Genomic DNA, 16,674 nt, shown 5'->3' with positions numbered 1-16,674 from the left:
TCGGAGATTGATTGATTGAGCGGCTCTCCTCTCATGTCCCGCCAGTTTCTTTTTTTTTTTTTTTAAAAAAACAGTTGCATACTCAAAGTACACTACAAGTAACATTCGCTTACAAATATTGAACAGGTAAGGGGAGCAAATATATGAGCACAGTTTCCATGTTCGAGTACACTGCTACAGCAGGAGTTCCACTGCCTACTTGCCTAGTGACGAACATGCAAGGTTTCTTGTATTCTAGACGAACAAAACAAACTGTCACATCGATCGTCTGTACAATCTACTGCAGAACAGTCTCGGAGGCACAGGACCCCACTCTTTTAATCGTCTTAAGTTGTGACCGATCGATCCTGTGCTTCAAGCGCTTGATCATCTCCTTGGTCCACTCCTCCTCCTCCTCCACGATCTGATGATGTACCTGCTCCAACCAGTCGCTGATCTTTTCGAACTGTGAGAGAAGCGTCGGTGTGTCGCTGCTGTGCTTCCACTTGTTCTCCACATCCAGTGCCTCCTCCACAAAAGCCAGGAACCATCTTTGCATCTGCCCACACAAGTCCTTGGCAAGCTCAGCCGTCCTCTCCTTCGCCGTGCTCTTTGTCTTTGGTGCATTTGGCAAGCTCAGCTCGTGGACAACATGAGGACCACCACCGACCCAGTACTTAGTAGCTGATCATAGCTCCTCGGATACCACAGACTCCGCGACGTCCTTCCACCGAAGCGTATCTTCATAGACACCGAGGAAAGGTTCAACTGTTGGGAGTAGATCGGAGACCATTGCAGAATCGCAGATTTCAGAGAATTCGCTGTGTAGGCAGCAGAAATGAACAAGACATTAATTATCACACCACTAATTTCTGCTGCACAAATACAATACAATACACTGGGCATTGCTTTAATTTGAATGATTGTTCAGTGGGTTCGACTCGGATCTGGGGAAAAATAGATGTCTCTACACTAGTAGAGAAACGACCTTTGATTTAGCTCGAAATTTGGCTTTAGTCCCGGTATTTTTCGTGCTCGGGACTAGAGAGACCTTTAGTCCCGGTTTGTAGCTCCAACCGGGACTAAAGGTCCCTGCCCAACGGATACTGCGGCAGGCTTTTGCTGCAGGGGACCTTTAGTCCCGGTTGGAGCTACCAACCGGGACTAAATGTTAACTTTTATTCCCGGTTGGTCCCTCCAACCGGAAGTAAAAGTCTACTCCCGGCTGGAGGCTCCGTCCGGAACTAGAAAGTGACCTTTAGTCCCGGTTGCTGTCTCCAACCGGGACTACAGTTCCCCTCCTATATAGCCCTTCTTCCTCCCTGAGCCCGAGCCACTTCGAGCTCAGTGTTCTTGCTTCATTGCCGGCCTCTCTTCTTCCTCATCGCCGGTAATCACAAGATTTTCTTCGATTCCTCCATCGATTCTTCGGTTCTAATGGTTACCAACTTTATACTCTCATGTTTCATCAGTAGCATATCTCATTTTGTGGACTAGATATATGTGGTTTTTTATGGTAGAATTTTTTTTATTTGTAAGTCATTTAAGCTCAAAATCACTTTAAAGTTTGCATATTTGGATGAAGGAAGGTTAAAGTAGTTATTCAAAACTAGTATTCAGCTTTCATTTCTAGCATGCACAGCACACTTCATGGTTTAGAGATATAGAGAATTTTAGAGTTTTTTTAATTTTATTTGTTTATAAAATGAGAAATTTATATTATATTAAAAATGAGTATAGAGAGTAGATGGCAACTGCTTCCGAGTCCTCGGCCTCTCATCGGGTTCCAAAGCGACTTAGGCCGGACCTCCCTCTCATTGCATGCGGCAAGTGTGAGGAGAAGATTGTGATGGAGTACCGGGTGAGGAAGGAGTGTCCCAACAAGGGCCGTATCTTCTACAAGTGTCCGGATCGCAATGTGAGTTATTTTGTCGCATTTGATGATTATGGTTAATTTATACTTATTTTCATGATGATTGTGATTAAAGTTTTAATTTTTTGTTTTAATTTCAGTGGGGTGGCACTGGATGTTCAGGCTGGTACTGGGAGGAAGAGTATGTTGAATACGTGCAAAACTCTCTTGCACAGGCGGCTACGGCGGCTGATGAGGCAGTGATCCTGCAGAAGAAACTCATAGATGTTGAACAAACGCATGATCTGTCTGTTTTAGTTGGGATTGTTCGTGAAATCCTTATGCTGCTGAAGTGCATTTTAGCTTTAGTTTTTTTAGTGGTAGTTGGGATTGTCTATATTGTAGCGAGACTTTCATAAATTAATATCTTGTGTGGTGGCATGCATGTCGTATAATTAACTAATTATGTTCTAGGTTTTAATATGATATGTATGTGATGTAATGCAGATGAGCCAGCATTGGATGTACAATGCTGATCGCCGCTCCTAAGAGTTCATTGAGGGCGTGCATTCTTTCTTACGTGTGGCCGAGGCAAACAAACGCGATGGTTTCATGTGCTGCCCATGTGCCATATGTAAGAATTTGAAGGAATATGCTAGCTCAAGGAGTCTTCATTCACACTTGTTGAAGTCGGGTTTCATGCCAAACTATATTTGTTGGACGAAGCACGGAAAAACGGGGGTTGTAATGGAAGAAGGTGAAGAAGAACAATGGAACGATGATGACATTATTGCTGAATATAGTGCCATCAATGATACTGCAATGGGGGAAGCTGAAGAAGAGGTAGTGACAGAAGATGAACCCGCTGATGATCTTGGTCAGGCCATTCAATTGATGGCAGAATATAGTGCCATCAATTGATGAATATATTCGTGACGCACAAAGAGAATGCTAAAGTGAAAAAGAGAAGATCAAGTTCGAGCGCATGCTAGAGGACCACAAGAAATTGCTATACCTAACTTGTGATGCGGGGCAGAAAAAGTTGGGCACCACACTGAAATTGCTGTAATGGAAGGCAAAGAATGGTGTATCTAACAAGGGATTTGGGGAGTTACTGAAAATCCAAAAGAAGATGCTTTCGAAGGATAACGAATTGCCCGTCACTACGTACGAAGCAAAACAGGTAGTCTGCCCTTTGGGATTAGAAATCCAGAAGATACATGCATGTCCTAATGACTGCATCCTCTACCGTGGCGAGGAGTACGAGAAGTTAGATGCATGCCCGATATGTCATGCATCGCGGTATAAGATCAGGCGAGATGACCCTGGTGATGTTGAGGGCGAACGTCCCACGAAGAAAATCCCTGCCAAGATTATGTGGTATGCTCCTATAATACCACGCTTGAAACGTCTGTTTAGAAACAAAGACCATGTAAAGTTGTTGTGATGGCACAAAGAAGACCGTAAGGTAGACAATATGTTGAGACACCCTACTGGTTTGGACCTTGCCCAAGTGCTCGTTGAAGGACCATCTGCTCTGAAAGTGGATCCTTAGAAGAAATTTAAACATGGAAAGAGTCTATACAACCCTGAGGCCTTAGGTGAACTGGGTACGCAAATGTACCTGCTAAACAAGTGGTACATGGTGGCATGTGAACGGGGAGAGAACTTTTTTCTGTCAGAGTTAGAAACCAACATTACTTCCGTGGCGATGACGTTATATATGTCGAGTTTTTAGAATTACACCAACTATGCCACCTGGACTCTCTCAACAAAAGTCTCATTAGCTGCTATTATCTGTAAGTATGATTATTTTCTACTATTAAAGTGTATATATATAAAGCTACATGTATATATATAAATTATATATCCTCACACTATATTTTTATATATGCAGATATGAGATGACAGAACTCAGAAAGAGAAAGGATAATAATGTTGGTTTCGTTGATCCAAATGTCACATTCAAACACCCTGATCCCCCGCCTCAATGGAAAGCTGAACTCGAGAAAAATCTCATGAGGTTCTTAGTGAACCAACAAAACAAGGACATACTCTTCCCCCACAACTTCAAGTGAGCGTTAAATAATTAATGTCGATCATATGTACATTTGTTCAATTATTTGCTTACTAGCTAAGCTATCTCCCACATATATATATATATATATGTTGACTCTAGTTAATGTCGATCATATTTGTGTATAAAAACATATGCAGCAATCACTGGATATTGATGGTGATCGATATGGCCAATAGTCGGTTGAGCATCTTAGACTCATTAAGAAAAGAGCAAATAGAGTACCAAGACATGATAGATATTATCCAAGGGTAATTTGGTCTCTCTAACAACTATATATACCCCGATCTCTTAACTAAAATAATTATTAAATGCCAAATTAATTTTTTATTTTATTGGGCGCAGTGTTTGAAAAAGTTTCATTGAGGAACACCACATGAAACATTGCAAAGCGCCACTGGATGTAATCGCACACAAAGTAAGTACTATATATATATAATTCAATTAACACCATGCATTCTTTCTATTTACCGGATCTTTTTTCTCTTAAAAGTGGGTTCTGAGGCAAGAACAGGGGACCAACTACTGCAGATACTATGTTTGCGAGTTCATCATGGCGTACTAAAAAAGAACTCCTGAAGAGATCCTCAAAGTACATTATATAAATGTATTCATATATTCACAATTTCTTTTATTGCTCATATATATAAGTAATCACGTGACCAACACACACACACACACACACATATATATATATATTAATACTTTTCCTTTAACTTTTATTGAAGACTCTATGGTTGAAGGAAAAAGTCATACGACGTGACCAACTGAAAGCAATTCAAGAGACCATAGCAGGATTTCTTAATGACCGGGTCCAAAACCCCGCCGGCGAGTTCTACAATGACGTGAACGAAACATGAAAGCCAAACCAGATGGAGTGAATTTATTATCCCAAGGATATGATAGAATATACAATGCAAGCTTTATTTGTAATATATATATACACATATACATATTATATGTACATAAAATAATGTACAATATATGTATATGCATGTAATATATACGTTAGTTTCATACTTTAGTTTGTACAAAATGTTCGAACATTATAAACGTGTAGAATACGTATATTATTAGCAACGTAGAATGCGTATTCGAAAAGCAAAACGAATCATCAATTGAAAATAGAAACAAAAAAAAGAAAAAAAAAACTTTAGTCCCGGTTGGTAATACCAACCGGGACTAAAGGGTCGGCCCACGTGGCCAGGCCGGGAGGCCTCTTTAGCCCCGGTTGGTATTACCAATCGGGACTAAAGCGGGCGTGAAACCGGGACTAAAGGAGGAGCCCTTTAGTCCCAGATTTGTGCTCCCGGTTCTAAAACCGGAACTGAAGGGGGTTGAGAACCAGGAGTACAGCTCGTTTCTCTACTAGTGCTAAATATATATACCTTTCGTTCCTGAGAAGTGAATCACAGATCGATGCCTTTTCCAGGTGGCTAGCTGCAAGGATTGCTTCTGTGTCTCTTATTTCAGTTGCTTCCTTCTAAATTTGGTAAGGAAATTGTATATTAGATAGAAACTCAAGTCAGGAACTCCGTATGAACGGAGATTGTGAGGCCAACAACAAATTAAACTACAGCTGCCTACCTTTCTGATTTCTGATGAAATCCTTAGTCGTCTCGACGTTGCTTCCTGATAATAGCGACGACGACGAAGTGTTTAATGAAAAGGTGCAGAATAATGTATCCTGAACAAGGACACCAATACTTTCTGTTGTGATTCTTCAAAAAAAAAAAAACTTTCTATTGTGCACATGAAAAATGGTTGTCCAGAAGCCATGCTACCGAGTAAAATGGAGAGAAAATAACCACAACTATGAACCAGAAAATGTCTAATAATACATGATTATGTCACGCTATATGTATGTTTGAAGTTTCAAACCAATTGCATAATAATAAGTTAAAATCGTAGCCTGGATGTTTTATACCGGTATAAAGAAAAAATTCGGCACCTTCCAATTAATGCGGGATTTCGGAACAAATTCAAATTTAAATAAATTCAAGTTTAAACAATTTCGGCGCCACGCTTGGACAGGAGCTTTTCTCCATGTATGTAATTTGTATTTGTAGTCATAGATAGCACCAAAGTTTTAAATCTCGGGCTACAGTGGATGCTATAGCCGGATATAGTGCCGAGGCAGAGCAAATGCCAGGATAATCAACATTTAGCGCTACGAGATTTTTGGCGCTAATAGCGGGCGGTAAATTGGCTAAATGGAGAAGACTTAGCGCCGGCTAAGCAGTGAAGTATGCAAATGGGCTGAGATGAACATGGGTTTCTCAAGATCTCGTCACATCGGGGGCCCAAAACAGCCATATAGGAGGGATTGGAGTATAGATCTGCCAAAGGCCCAAAACAGCCATGCATGAAAAAGCACCGGCGATTTGGGCGGCGGGCGTCGACCGGTTCGCGGACGGCGCACAGCGCAGTTGCTGGGAGTGGCAGCAATCGCCGGCGGGCTGAGCAGTGGAGGACGCTAGGCCAGGGGCCGTCCTGATCGTGGGCACGGGTTGCTAATGCAGGCCGGCGGCGACGGGCTAGCTGCTGCTGGGCGTGGATGGCGGGATCTGATGTGTGGTGTTGCCGGCGTTGGTGACACAGACACCATGGCCGAGCAGGAGTGACAACCAAATTTGCAATTTGAGAAAGGGAAAGGTCCAATTTTCATACCAGGTGCCTGGAGGTCGCCGTTCTTGGAGTGCCCCTGACCGCCGGCGCGGCTGCTTTTCCGGCAGAGCGAGGCGCCCACGAGGCAGCTTTTCATGTGTCCAAGCCGGGAGAACCGAGGGGAGGAAAGAAGAGTCATGCAGACAGGCCCTTTCAAACCGAAATAGGTTGGCATTGTCAAGAGAATAGGGGTGGGGTGTGATAAGAGGTTGGGCGTGGTAGGGAAGGGCGGACAGGGTACCAGAGGGGAAAGACATGTTATGGTTGAGGTTTGTGAAGGCACGATCAAGGCATGCAAGAATGGGGTTTGGTTGTTGATTGGTCCAGGTGAAGCGTTTTCCGAACAATGCAAGCTCACTTCTTCGAGACCAAGGTCGTGTTTTCAATGAAAGATGATATGTCCTGAAGCTTAGATTCTTGAATGCAGATTATCAAAGGAGCAGCAGAGGTAACAGCGTCACGAACGATTGAGCACTTACCGGATCGCCTAAGCCTCGAACATTCCAAGATAAAACAGAAAAGTTTCTTGAGTTGCTAAACATTTAACTGAAACAGACTCCCAGGGGCTGCAACACCGAGCAAGCCCCAGACAGGTACGAACTGAAACTTAAACACAACTACCACAAACTGACGACTGACGCCAACTAAAACCATCAAGGACCAACACTACAGATGGTACAAGATGCATGGAACAAAAGCCCGGATACAGACACAAATAACTGGCAGAACAAACACCGTCTTCACTCTTCGTCCTGCCGGAACGAAACAAAGCCTTCCCGTCATTCAGCAACATCTGTCACCACGCCAATGGAGGCCGGAGAGCGGCAGCCCAGACCTGCTGCCGACACAAGCTTGCGGAGATCAGACACACTCCCACTGGCAGTTTGCTACGCGACAGGCTGTTGTTACGCTTGTTGGCTTGTTTCTTGAAGCTAGCAGAGACAGGCGACGGCGCGGGGTCGGCGACGACGGCGATGGCGTTCTTGGGGCCGAAGGCGGTCCTCTTGACGGCGGTCTCTGCCTCGTTGGCGTTGGGACTGCGAGCGGAGGCGGAGGAAGCCATGTGGGCCGTGGGCTGTGGGGGCGGCGCGCTTCGTCGGCCGGGGGAGGTGTGGTACTATGTGCGGAGGCCGAGCGCGATTGCGCGAAGGGGTGGCAGTGGAGGTGGACGGCGAGCGGGCGAGGTGCGGGCGACGGCTGCTGGTCGATCTGCTTTATAAAATGAAGCAGGAGGGTCAGGGTGTCCTGAGATGAGAGCGCAGCCGCGGGCCGCGGCGGTTACGCGAGGCGAGCGCCCCTTCATTTCCTGCATGCGTACTACTGTATATAATGTAATGTCAAGATCGAATAATTTAACATGAAGTAGTTATGGAAACTCAAACGGCTCGAGGTGAAAATGTAGACATTTTACTACAATCTGTATGTACGTACGTAACTCTCTTGCGTGTTTGAAGAAAACAAAAACAAAACTTCAGGATATCTATATCATAGTGTCACAATCTGCACAAATAAAGAATATGAAAGAGCTTAATCTACTGGATCATTCCCAGGACCCCTGTTCAATGTTAAAAACTGCATTGGACCATCCAACATTCACTGGCACATTTGACCTGAAAAACATTTGACAAGATGACTTTTGCTTTACCGTTGCATAAAGAGAAAAAGTTATAGGCAGCAGCATGATTGTCTTTACCGTTGCATATGCCTTTCGCTTTGAAAGGGCATAATCATCTCAATCTGCGCATAGTCACAGCTCTCAGTACGACGGCTGACATGGACATATGGTCACAAACTCACAACAAAATGCAAACTGAACCAAGAAATGGTGTAGCCTCGCTCTCTTCATAATCATATACCTGACAAACCACACATAAGGCAGTCCATAATGATAATACGATAATTTATTCACATGATGAAACAAGTCATAAATTAGGCACCCCAAAAGAAAACAAAGAACTGCACCAACAGGCTACATGATTGTGTAACCTTTAAATCTTAACAATTTGAAGAACCAATGTGAACAGAAACTGTGAGCAGCAAGCTTCAGAGCATGAAGCATCCCCTCAACTCCTGGAAGAAACCGAGACAGAGCTCTCGAATGCAGACCCCATGTGGCTAATGACAAACCCATAGATCTTGCGCTTCAAGCACTCGATCTTCTCCTTGGTCCTCTCCTCCTCTGCAATCTTCCCTACTTGGTCCAACCAGTCGCTGATCTTCTTGAACTGTGAGAGGACCATCGTTATGTGGTTGCTAGCGACGTTCTGATCTTCGAACAGGTGGAAGCCCACATCCAGTGCCTCGTCCACAAAAGTCAGGAACCACGTATGCATCTCACGCCACAAGGACTTGGCAAGCTCAGCTGTCTCACTCATGCTCTCGGTGTTACTCCATGTGCACCTCAGTGGAGAGCTTGGTGCAACCTTAGACTGCACTTTTGCTGAAGCTCCATGTGTTGGCTTCTTCGACAGGCTTGTTCTTGGTGGTTCCACTGAAGATGCATTTGGCTTGTTGGTGGCATGGTTTCTAATATCGGCCGAAATCTCCTGATATTTTCTATATATCCTCTTTATCCGTAGGTGCCGATAAGGAAATATCTATCTTTTTCGTACAAATTTTGTTTAAATTTATTTAAATTTACTTAAATTCAAATTAAATTTTATTTGAATTTGGTCCGATATTTCCGATATATCATGTTTATCCTCTTTATCTATGACCCCCGATAATTTTTAATTTCCGAAAATGAAAACCTTGGTTGGTGCTCCTCGTCCGAGAGAAGGATCCAGTGGCACCGTTCAGCAGCTTGAGGACCTCAAGATCAGTGGCTAATGCAGCGCCAACCCAATGCTTAGTTGATTTCTCGAAGAATCCCTCTTCAGCCCCATTGGTCACCATAGACTCAGAGATGGTCTTCCATTTGAGAGTATCCTCGTAGACAACCAGGAAAAGATCGACTGTTGGAAATGGATTGGAGACCTTTGACGAAGTGCAGATTTCAGAGAACTTGCTGTAGGCAGAAAAAAACAAGATATCATCACACCACTTTTCTGCTGAACAATAGGCAGAAATAAACAAGATATTATCGCACCACTTTTCTGCTAAACAAATGCACTGGTTTTGTTTTTAGAAAGGGAAAATATATGTGTCCAAATACCTTATATTCCTGATTACAGATTCAGAGACCAATGCCTCTTGCAGGGCGTTAGCTGCAGCAGTTGCTGCTAAATCTCTCCTTTCAAAAGCTTCCTGAAATTCAGTAGAAATTATATTAGAAACTCAAGTCAAGTCAGGAACACTAAATGGAGACTGAGCCAATAAAATAGAGTTGCTTACCTTTCGAATTTTTGAGAGTTTATCAGGAAATGCATCCAATGGAATGCTGCTGTCAGTCCATTTAGGATCGTGAAGTATAATTTTTGGAGCTGTGGTTTTTGCCTTTACTGAGGTAGATTCTATCTTCTTACGAGGCTTTGGCCTCTCATCAACAGATGAATCGTCATTACTGGATTGTTCCGTTGTAGCATCACTTAGTTGCCTCGACATTGCTTCCTGATGATAGAGACAAAGAAGAAATGTTTACTGCACAGGCACAAAACATTCTACTATACACTACAAGGACACGGCTTTCTGTTGTACACAGGCAAAATGGGTTTATCCAACCATGCTACCTAATGATATGCAGAAAAAAAAAATCAGACTCTGAACCTGAAAATGACCAATACACCATTCTATATATATATGTAGCTATATGTTTGAAATTCCAAACTAACTGTAACAGTTATGATCGTCGCACCATGTGCTTGGAATTTTCTTTCAATTAATTTGTAGCCATAGCACCAATTTTGCAAATTAAGCAAACATTGCGAAAGAACTGTTCACAGTACATATCTATTTGAAAATGCTTATTACTGAAAGGATCATAGTTAACCATGGTTATGATTTTCTGAGCCAACAATTAAGGTTATACAGTCACTTCATACTTCAGTTTTTTTCCCAACAATGTTTCTTTGTCTACTATCCTATCCATATCCAACACCATCTAGCTATGTCAGATCTTAATTTGCATAACCAAATCTGACCAAGGCTATGATCCAATGAATCAAGTATGCTGTTCAATGTTCATGGTTAAGTCATACTTTGGGATTTCCCTAGCATGAATTTGGCAGTCATCCGTTTATAATCCCATCTGAGTGTACCTTGGAAGATCTTTCGTTTGAACGACAATACAACACACTCAAATGGTATACCTTCAAGTTCAAGATCATTTTCAATTAACACGGTTATAATGCTTCAGAAAGAGTTATTTACTACCACTATTCCAGTCACAATGCAGGCAGTGATAGAATTATATTCCTTGAATTATCAGATGGTTATCTTGACAGTCTCGACAAGTACGATGTCGCAAATGTAACACAATAATGTAGTAACAGAGGATCCAGACACTACTGGAAACGATATCTTTGCCGAGTGCAAACTGCTTTGCCGAGTGTCAAAAATCGGGCGCTCGGCAAAGACCTTCTTTGCCGAGTGCCGCACTCGGCAAAGAATTGCACTCGGCAACGGACACTCGGCAAAAAATGGCTCTCGGCAAAGGACTTCTTTGCCGAGTGCCAGGCTCTCGGCAAAAGCACGGCACTCGGCATAGGCTGCCCCGCGTAACGGTGTTCGGCCACGTCCTTCTTTGCCGAGTGCCGGCTATCAGGCACTCGGCAAAGAAGTTTTTTTTTAAAAAAAATTCTTTGCCGAGTGTCCCAGATCTGGCACTCGGCAAAGATTTTTTTTTTTGGAAAATACTTTGCCGAGTGCCCCCGATCTGGCACTCGGCAAAGGTTTTTTTTTTTAAAAAAATTTCTTTGCCGAGTGTCCCAGATCTGGCACTCGGCAAAGATTTTTTTTTTTTGAAAATACTTTGCCGAGTGTCCCTGACACGGCGCTCGGCAAAGAAAATTTTTATTTTTCGAAATGTCTTTGCCGAGTGCCCTGTGAAGGCACTCGGCAAAGAGGAAATTTTTTAAAAAACATTCAAAACCTTCTTTGCCGAGTGCCTTATTCTTGGCACTCGGCAAAGACCGCCTTTGCCGAGTGTCATGCCCGGCACTCGGCAAAGATTTTTTTTTGCCTTCACATTTTTTGTGCAGCCCTTTTAAGGTACCAGGAACTCCTAGTTAGAATTTGGGGATTTTTTGTGGCTTTTTGATATATTTAGTTACTTTATTTCGTTTGCTTGAATTTTTTTTGAAAAATATAAATTTGAACTGACGTGGCACGAATAATGGAATTTAATGATTCAAAAAATGATAGTCATGTTACTGAGTGTAGTGTGAGGCCGTATCCAGGAACGGACCCGAAATTTCGAACATCTTGTTCACGAAACATGACCGCGATCTTGTGTGCGAAGTGTTTTTAAATTCTATAAGAAGGAAACGAAGTCCGAAAATCATGAAACTTGTTGAGATGTCGTGATATCGTATGTGGAGGCTATGATAAAAATTTGAGAAGGTTTGGCGCACGTTGTCACATACAATGCTTACAAACCAGGACTTCTCCACATGTGATATCTGATATACACGTCATACGCATGCAAAGACGCCGAGCATCTTAAGGGTTGGTCTATTGTGCACAAGGTATCGCCACATGATAAACTATCTGTCCCAAACGTTGAAGATTACAACTTCAACACAAACACATATGATGAAGAGTTCTATCAAGAAGAGGGACTACAAGGAAGGTTTGACATAGACTTAACCGAAGAGATAGGAATGGAAGTAGACAATGAAAGGGATGATGACGAGGACGCTGGAGACAAGGTGCGAAATCTGAAGGACATACAAATGCTTGAGCGATTACGTTTAGGCAATGATAATGAAGACAACATTCCTCCTTCGGATAGTGTTGATGAGTTGGACAATGTTGATAGTGATGACGAGACCTATGATCCAGCTAATCTCAATCATGAAGATTATTTCTAATACATGTAATACTATATTTTTTGTAATTATGTTTTGTTCATTTTTGCAAATATTTCTAATACATGTATTACTATGTTTTTTGTAATTATGTTTTGTTCATTTTTGCACCTATTTCTAATTACGTCTTGTTTCTCTTTTTTTGTTGCAGGTGATTGAACAAAGATGGCGGGTGACCGTCATAGGTACGTGAACTCGATTTACCAAAGACCACGCCGGCTGCAGGAGGAGGCGGAGGGGGCAGCGGAGGGACCGGACAGGAGGAGGAGGAGGACTGCCAGACGTAGGAGGGGGCCGTCTCCTCCCACGCCGTGTGAGGAGAAGCCAGAGGAGGAGGTGGTGCCCGTGGATAAGTCGGACGATGAGCTGGTTCGGCAGACGGACGAGGAGGAGGGGCTGCACGAGGACGACGAGTTGGAGGCGGCAGGCACGGGTTCCGCTTCCTCTGACTCCTCTTCGAGTGTCTACTTGCGAGGTCCCGCGAGGCTCCCACATGTTCCGCTTCCTCACCAACGCCCAGTGATTCGCCCCGAAGGGCAAAAGTAAGTAGCTTTATATGTTATCACCACTACTTCATATGATATGATGAAAATAAACTAATAATTTTTCTTAATCACTTGTGCAGGAACTGGGTGGTTGTGTCGGGTGGTAGCGCACGGCTAGTCAACAGCATCCTAGGTCTTCTGTGCTGGCAACACTTCCCCGGCATTGTCACGTACGCATCGAAGACGGAGCCGGCCTACTCGTTTGACCACTACGCCCTTGCCACCGATGCGGAGTACCCCAACATGGCGGCGCGGGTGAAGGTAGAGCTTTGGGTAAGTCTCCCTCACACAACATTGCTTAATACGTTGCATTCATTGGACTTTTCTTGAAATAATGAATGGATACATCGCTTTTGTATACAGACTTATTACAGATGCGAGGAGGGATTTGAGGCCAGGGCGGAGCAGGTGACTACCAAAGCCTATAAAAAACTTGTCTCCGACATGCATCATGAGGTGCGCATCCAGGCCATCATAACCTACTATGGGTCGAAGCTTGGAGAGAGGAAAACCAAGAAAGACGCAAGAGAGATGCAGCTGACCCGGGAGCAATACCTTGAGGTAAATGAAGAACATCAATATTGATTCGTTTTGAGATTAAGTTGGTTTAATTTGATCTTCTTATATGTCCAATACTTGATGACGTGTAGATGATTCCCTGGTAGTGCCAAGCGTATCCCGATTGCTGGGCGATGATGGTGGACCGGTGGTTCATTGAGGAGTACCTCAAGATGCACAGGGATGCCCGGGATCGTCGTTTGCAGATGCAAGGTCCAGCACACCATCAAGGCAGCCGCAGCCTCACCGGATACAAACAAGCATGGGTACGCGAATTCATTTATCTATTGTGACGCTCAGTTCTGCCTGATTTCTAATCATCGTGATGTCTTTCTCGCAGTTGGCGTCACATAGTGGCCAGGCTTGCTCGGACTTCCAGGCATGGTGTATGGCCCACAAGGGCAAGGCGACGTCCGATGTCTCCTTCAACCTGGAGGACCTGCCCGAGGCATACACGAACCCGAGCGTCCACTCCCGCATCAGTGAGTACACTGAGGTGGCGAGGTCGCTCCATGGGTCAGACCATGATCCGAGCACCCAGGACTTCGATGGAGAGGCCGTCATTAGGGCAGGGCAAGGCAAGAAGCATGGGCGGTTCTGGCTTGGCGACGACGTCATCGACACGGCCTCTACTCCCTCTCTCTCCCAAATCTGAGCACGGAGCACGAGCGAGAGCCCGGCCATTCGCACACGGCCGACCGCTGCACAGCACCGGGTTGACGCACTCGAGGTTATTCCTGTTTTACTCGTCATGCATTGATCTTTACACACCTTAATTACCTTTGCATTACTGAAACATTGGAGTGAAATATTGCAGGACCGGCTAGAACAAGAAATGCGGCAACGTCAAGAGCTGGAGGCCGGGCACCAGAGGATGGCGACCTAGCTGGAGGTCGAGCAGGCCGAGCGGCAGACCCAGGCGCAGAGGCTGACGGACATTACAGAGTTCCTACAAGGGCTTGGGCAACGTGTGGGCTTATCTCTGCCACCTGGGCTGTTGGTTCCACCTCCGCCTCCGCGTCCTGCAGCTCCAGCTACTCCTGTGAGTATGAAAGTTTTTTTACTTTCGCTTGTGCTTTGCTTGTATGGCCTCTACCTTCCTAGATTAGCTATCCAAATAATCTTGTCTCACATGCAATCTTTTCTTCTTTGTGCAGTCTCCATCTGACGGTGGTTCGAATAATCCACCTCATGCACCTCCGAATGATGGAACTGGGCCTTCACCACAGTTGTAGAGGCCGAGATGAGTGCACGTTGTATTTTTTTATTTGTTGTTCACTTGGTGATGGACTTGTGATATACTTGTGACGCACTTGTGGACTTTGATGGACTTGTGGATTTATTTGGATGGACTTGAGCACTTATTATTATATATATGATATATATTGTGATGGATGTGATATGTGCGGATGGATGTGTGGATGGATGAGATATATATGTGATGGATGAGATATATATGTGATGAATGAGATATATATGTGATGGATGAGATATATGATTGTATGAATTTATTTGTCATGATGGAATGTAAAAAAAAAATGCCATTTTGGGTTACTTTGCCGAGTGTTGCACTCGGCAAAGGACCCCGTTGCCGAGTGCCAAGGTCACAGCACTCGTCAAAGCTGGAAAAATGGGCGCTCGGAAAACCATTTTTCCAGCTTTGCCGAGTGCCATGACCATGGCACTTGGCAAAGAATTTTTTTTAAATAAAATTCAAACTTTGCCGAGTGCCGGCCATAGAACACTCGGCAAATATTTTTTTTTTAAAAAAATTCAAACTTTGCCGAGTGCCGGCAAGAGGGCATTTGGCAAAGAATTTTTTTTAAAAAAAATTCAAACTTTGCCGAGTGCCGGCCAGAGGGCACTCGGCAAATAAATTTTTTTTTAAAAAATTTCAAACTTTGTCGAGTGCCGGCAATAGGGCACTCGGCAAAGAATTTTTTTTAAAAAAATTTTCAAACTTTGCCGAGTGCCGGCCAGAGGGCACTCGGCAAAGATTTTTTTTTTTAAAAAAAATCAAACTTTGCCGAGTGCCGGCAATAGGGCACTCGGCAAAGAATTTTTTTAAAAAAATTCAAACTTTGCCGAGTGCCGAAAATAGGGCACTCGGCAAAGATTTTTTTATTTTTTTTTTTAAAAAAATCTTTGCCGAGTGCCCTCTGGCCGGCGCTCGACGAATTTTTTTTTTAAAAAAAATTCAAACTTTGCCGAGCACCGGCCAGAGGGCACTCGGCAAAGAATTTTTTTTTTAAAAAATAAAAAAAATCTTTGCCGAGTGCCTGCAGGGTTGGCACTCGGCAAAGCCACCGTCAACGGGGCCGACGCCGTGACGGTCGATTTTCTTTGCCGAGTGCCCCCGGGGCACTCGGCAAAGCTTTTGTCGAGTGCCCGATAAAAGACACTCGGCAAAGAGATCTTTGCCGATCAATTTTTTGCCGTGTGTTCTTTGCCGAGTGCTGCATTCGGCAAAGGCTTTGCCGAGTGCAATTTGGCCTTTGTCGAGTGCCTCAGGCACTCGGCAAAGAACCTGAATCCAGTAGTGAGACATGAGTCCTGAGGATGGAATCCTTGTCCACCTTGGCCTTAGACTTCATCACAGACCCTGCCGCCGCTCCGACGAGGGGACCTGCGGCGGCACCGGTCAGATCTAGGGTTTCGGGAGCTTTCTCACCGTAGTGCGTGTGGGGATCAGGGCACCGTCGCCCAGACCGCTCGATGGCGGTGCACTCACCCACTGGGGAGCGCGCGCGCAGGCGAGGGGGCCGGCGATGGCGCCATCACCTCTCTTCGCTCTCGCTCTTTCACTCGACCGCTGCTGCGCTAAGAGAGGAAAGGGAGGGAGTCGAATGAGCCTAGGGTTCGGGGACGGACGCCACGCGCTGGTTTTGATCCGCCGAGGAGCGCGCTCGACCGTTGATCCGCGATGAACGGTCGAGAGCGAACGGGCCAGCATTCGGCCCAAGCGGGCACGCGCGGCGGGCAGCTTTGCCGGCCCAAGCCTAGTTTGCTGCCTGGGAAGGCACAACGCGC

The 16,674-nt window shown here is 44.6% G+C and overlaps 1 protein-coding gene and 1 long non-coding RNA gene across 2 annotated transcripts; both read right to left on the bottom strand.

Moving 5' to 3' along the window:
• Positions 1-165: 165 nt before the first annotated feature.
• LOC136486144 (uncharacterized) lies at positions 166-6,681 on the bottom strand. The gene is made up of 4 exons (XR_010766683.1): positions 6,579-6,681; positions 5,496-5,595; positions 5,297-5,391; positions 166-800 (listed from the first exon to the last, which is right to left on the bottom strand). It is a non-coding gene; the product is annotated as an uncharacterized lncRNA (long non-coding RNA).
• A 1,837-nt stretch (positions 6,682-8,518) lies between these two features.
• LOC136487112 (uncharacterized) lies at positions 8,519-16,422 on the bottom strand. The gene is made up of 6 exons (XM_066484244.1): positions 16,380-16,422; positions 16,191-16,270; positions 9,909-10,124; positions 9,730-9,821; positions 9,339-9,582; positions 8,519-9,094 (listed from the first exon to the last, which is right to left on the bottom strand). The coding sequence occupies exons 1-6, from the start codon at positions 16,420-16,422 to the stop codon at positions 8,639-8,641; spliced, it is 1,131 nt and encodes a 376-aa protein (XP_066340341.1). The 3' UTR covers positions 8,519-8,638.
• Positions 16,423-16,674: the final 252 nt, after the last annotated feature.

Source organism: Miscanthus floridulus, chromosome 10 (assembly GCF_019320115.1).
Source record: "Miscanthus floridulus cultivar M001 chromosome 10, ASM1932011v1, whole genome shotgun sequence".
In the NCBI taxonomy this organism is placed as follows: Eukaryota; Viridiplantae; Streptophyta; class Magnoliopsida; order Poales; family Poaceae; genus Miscanthus; species Miscanthus floridulus.
Note: the sequence above shows the minus strand (reverse complement) of the source record. Positions and strands in the feature narration are given on the sequence as shown.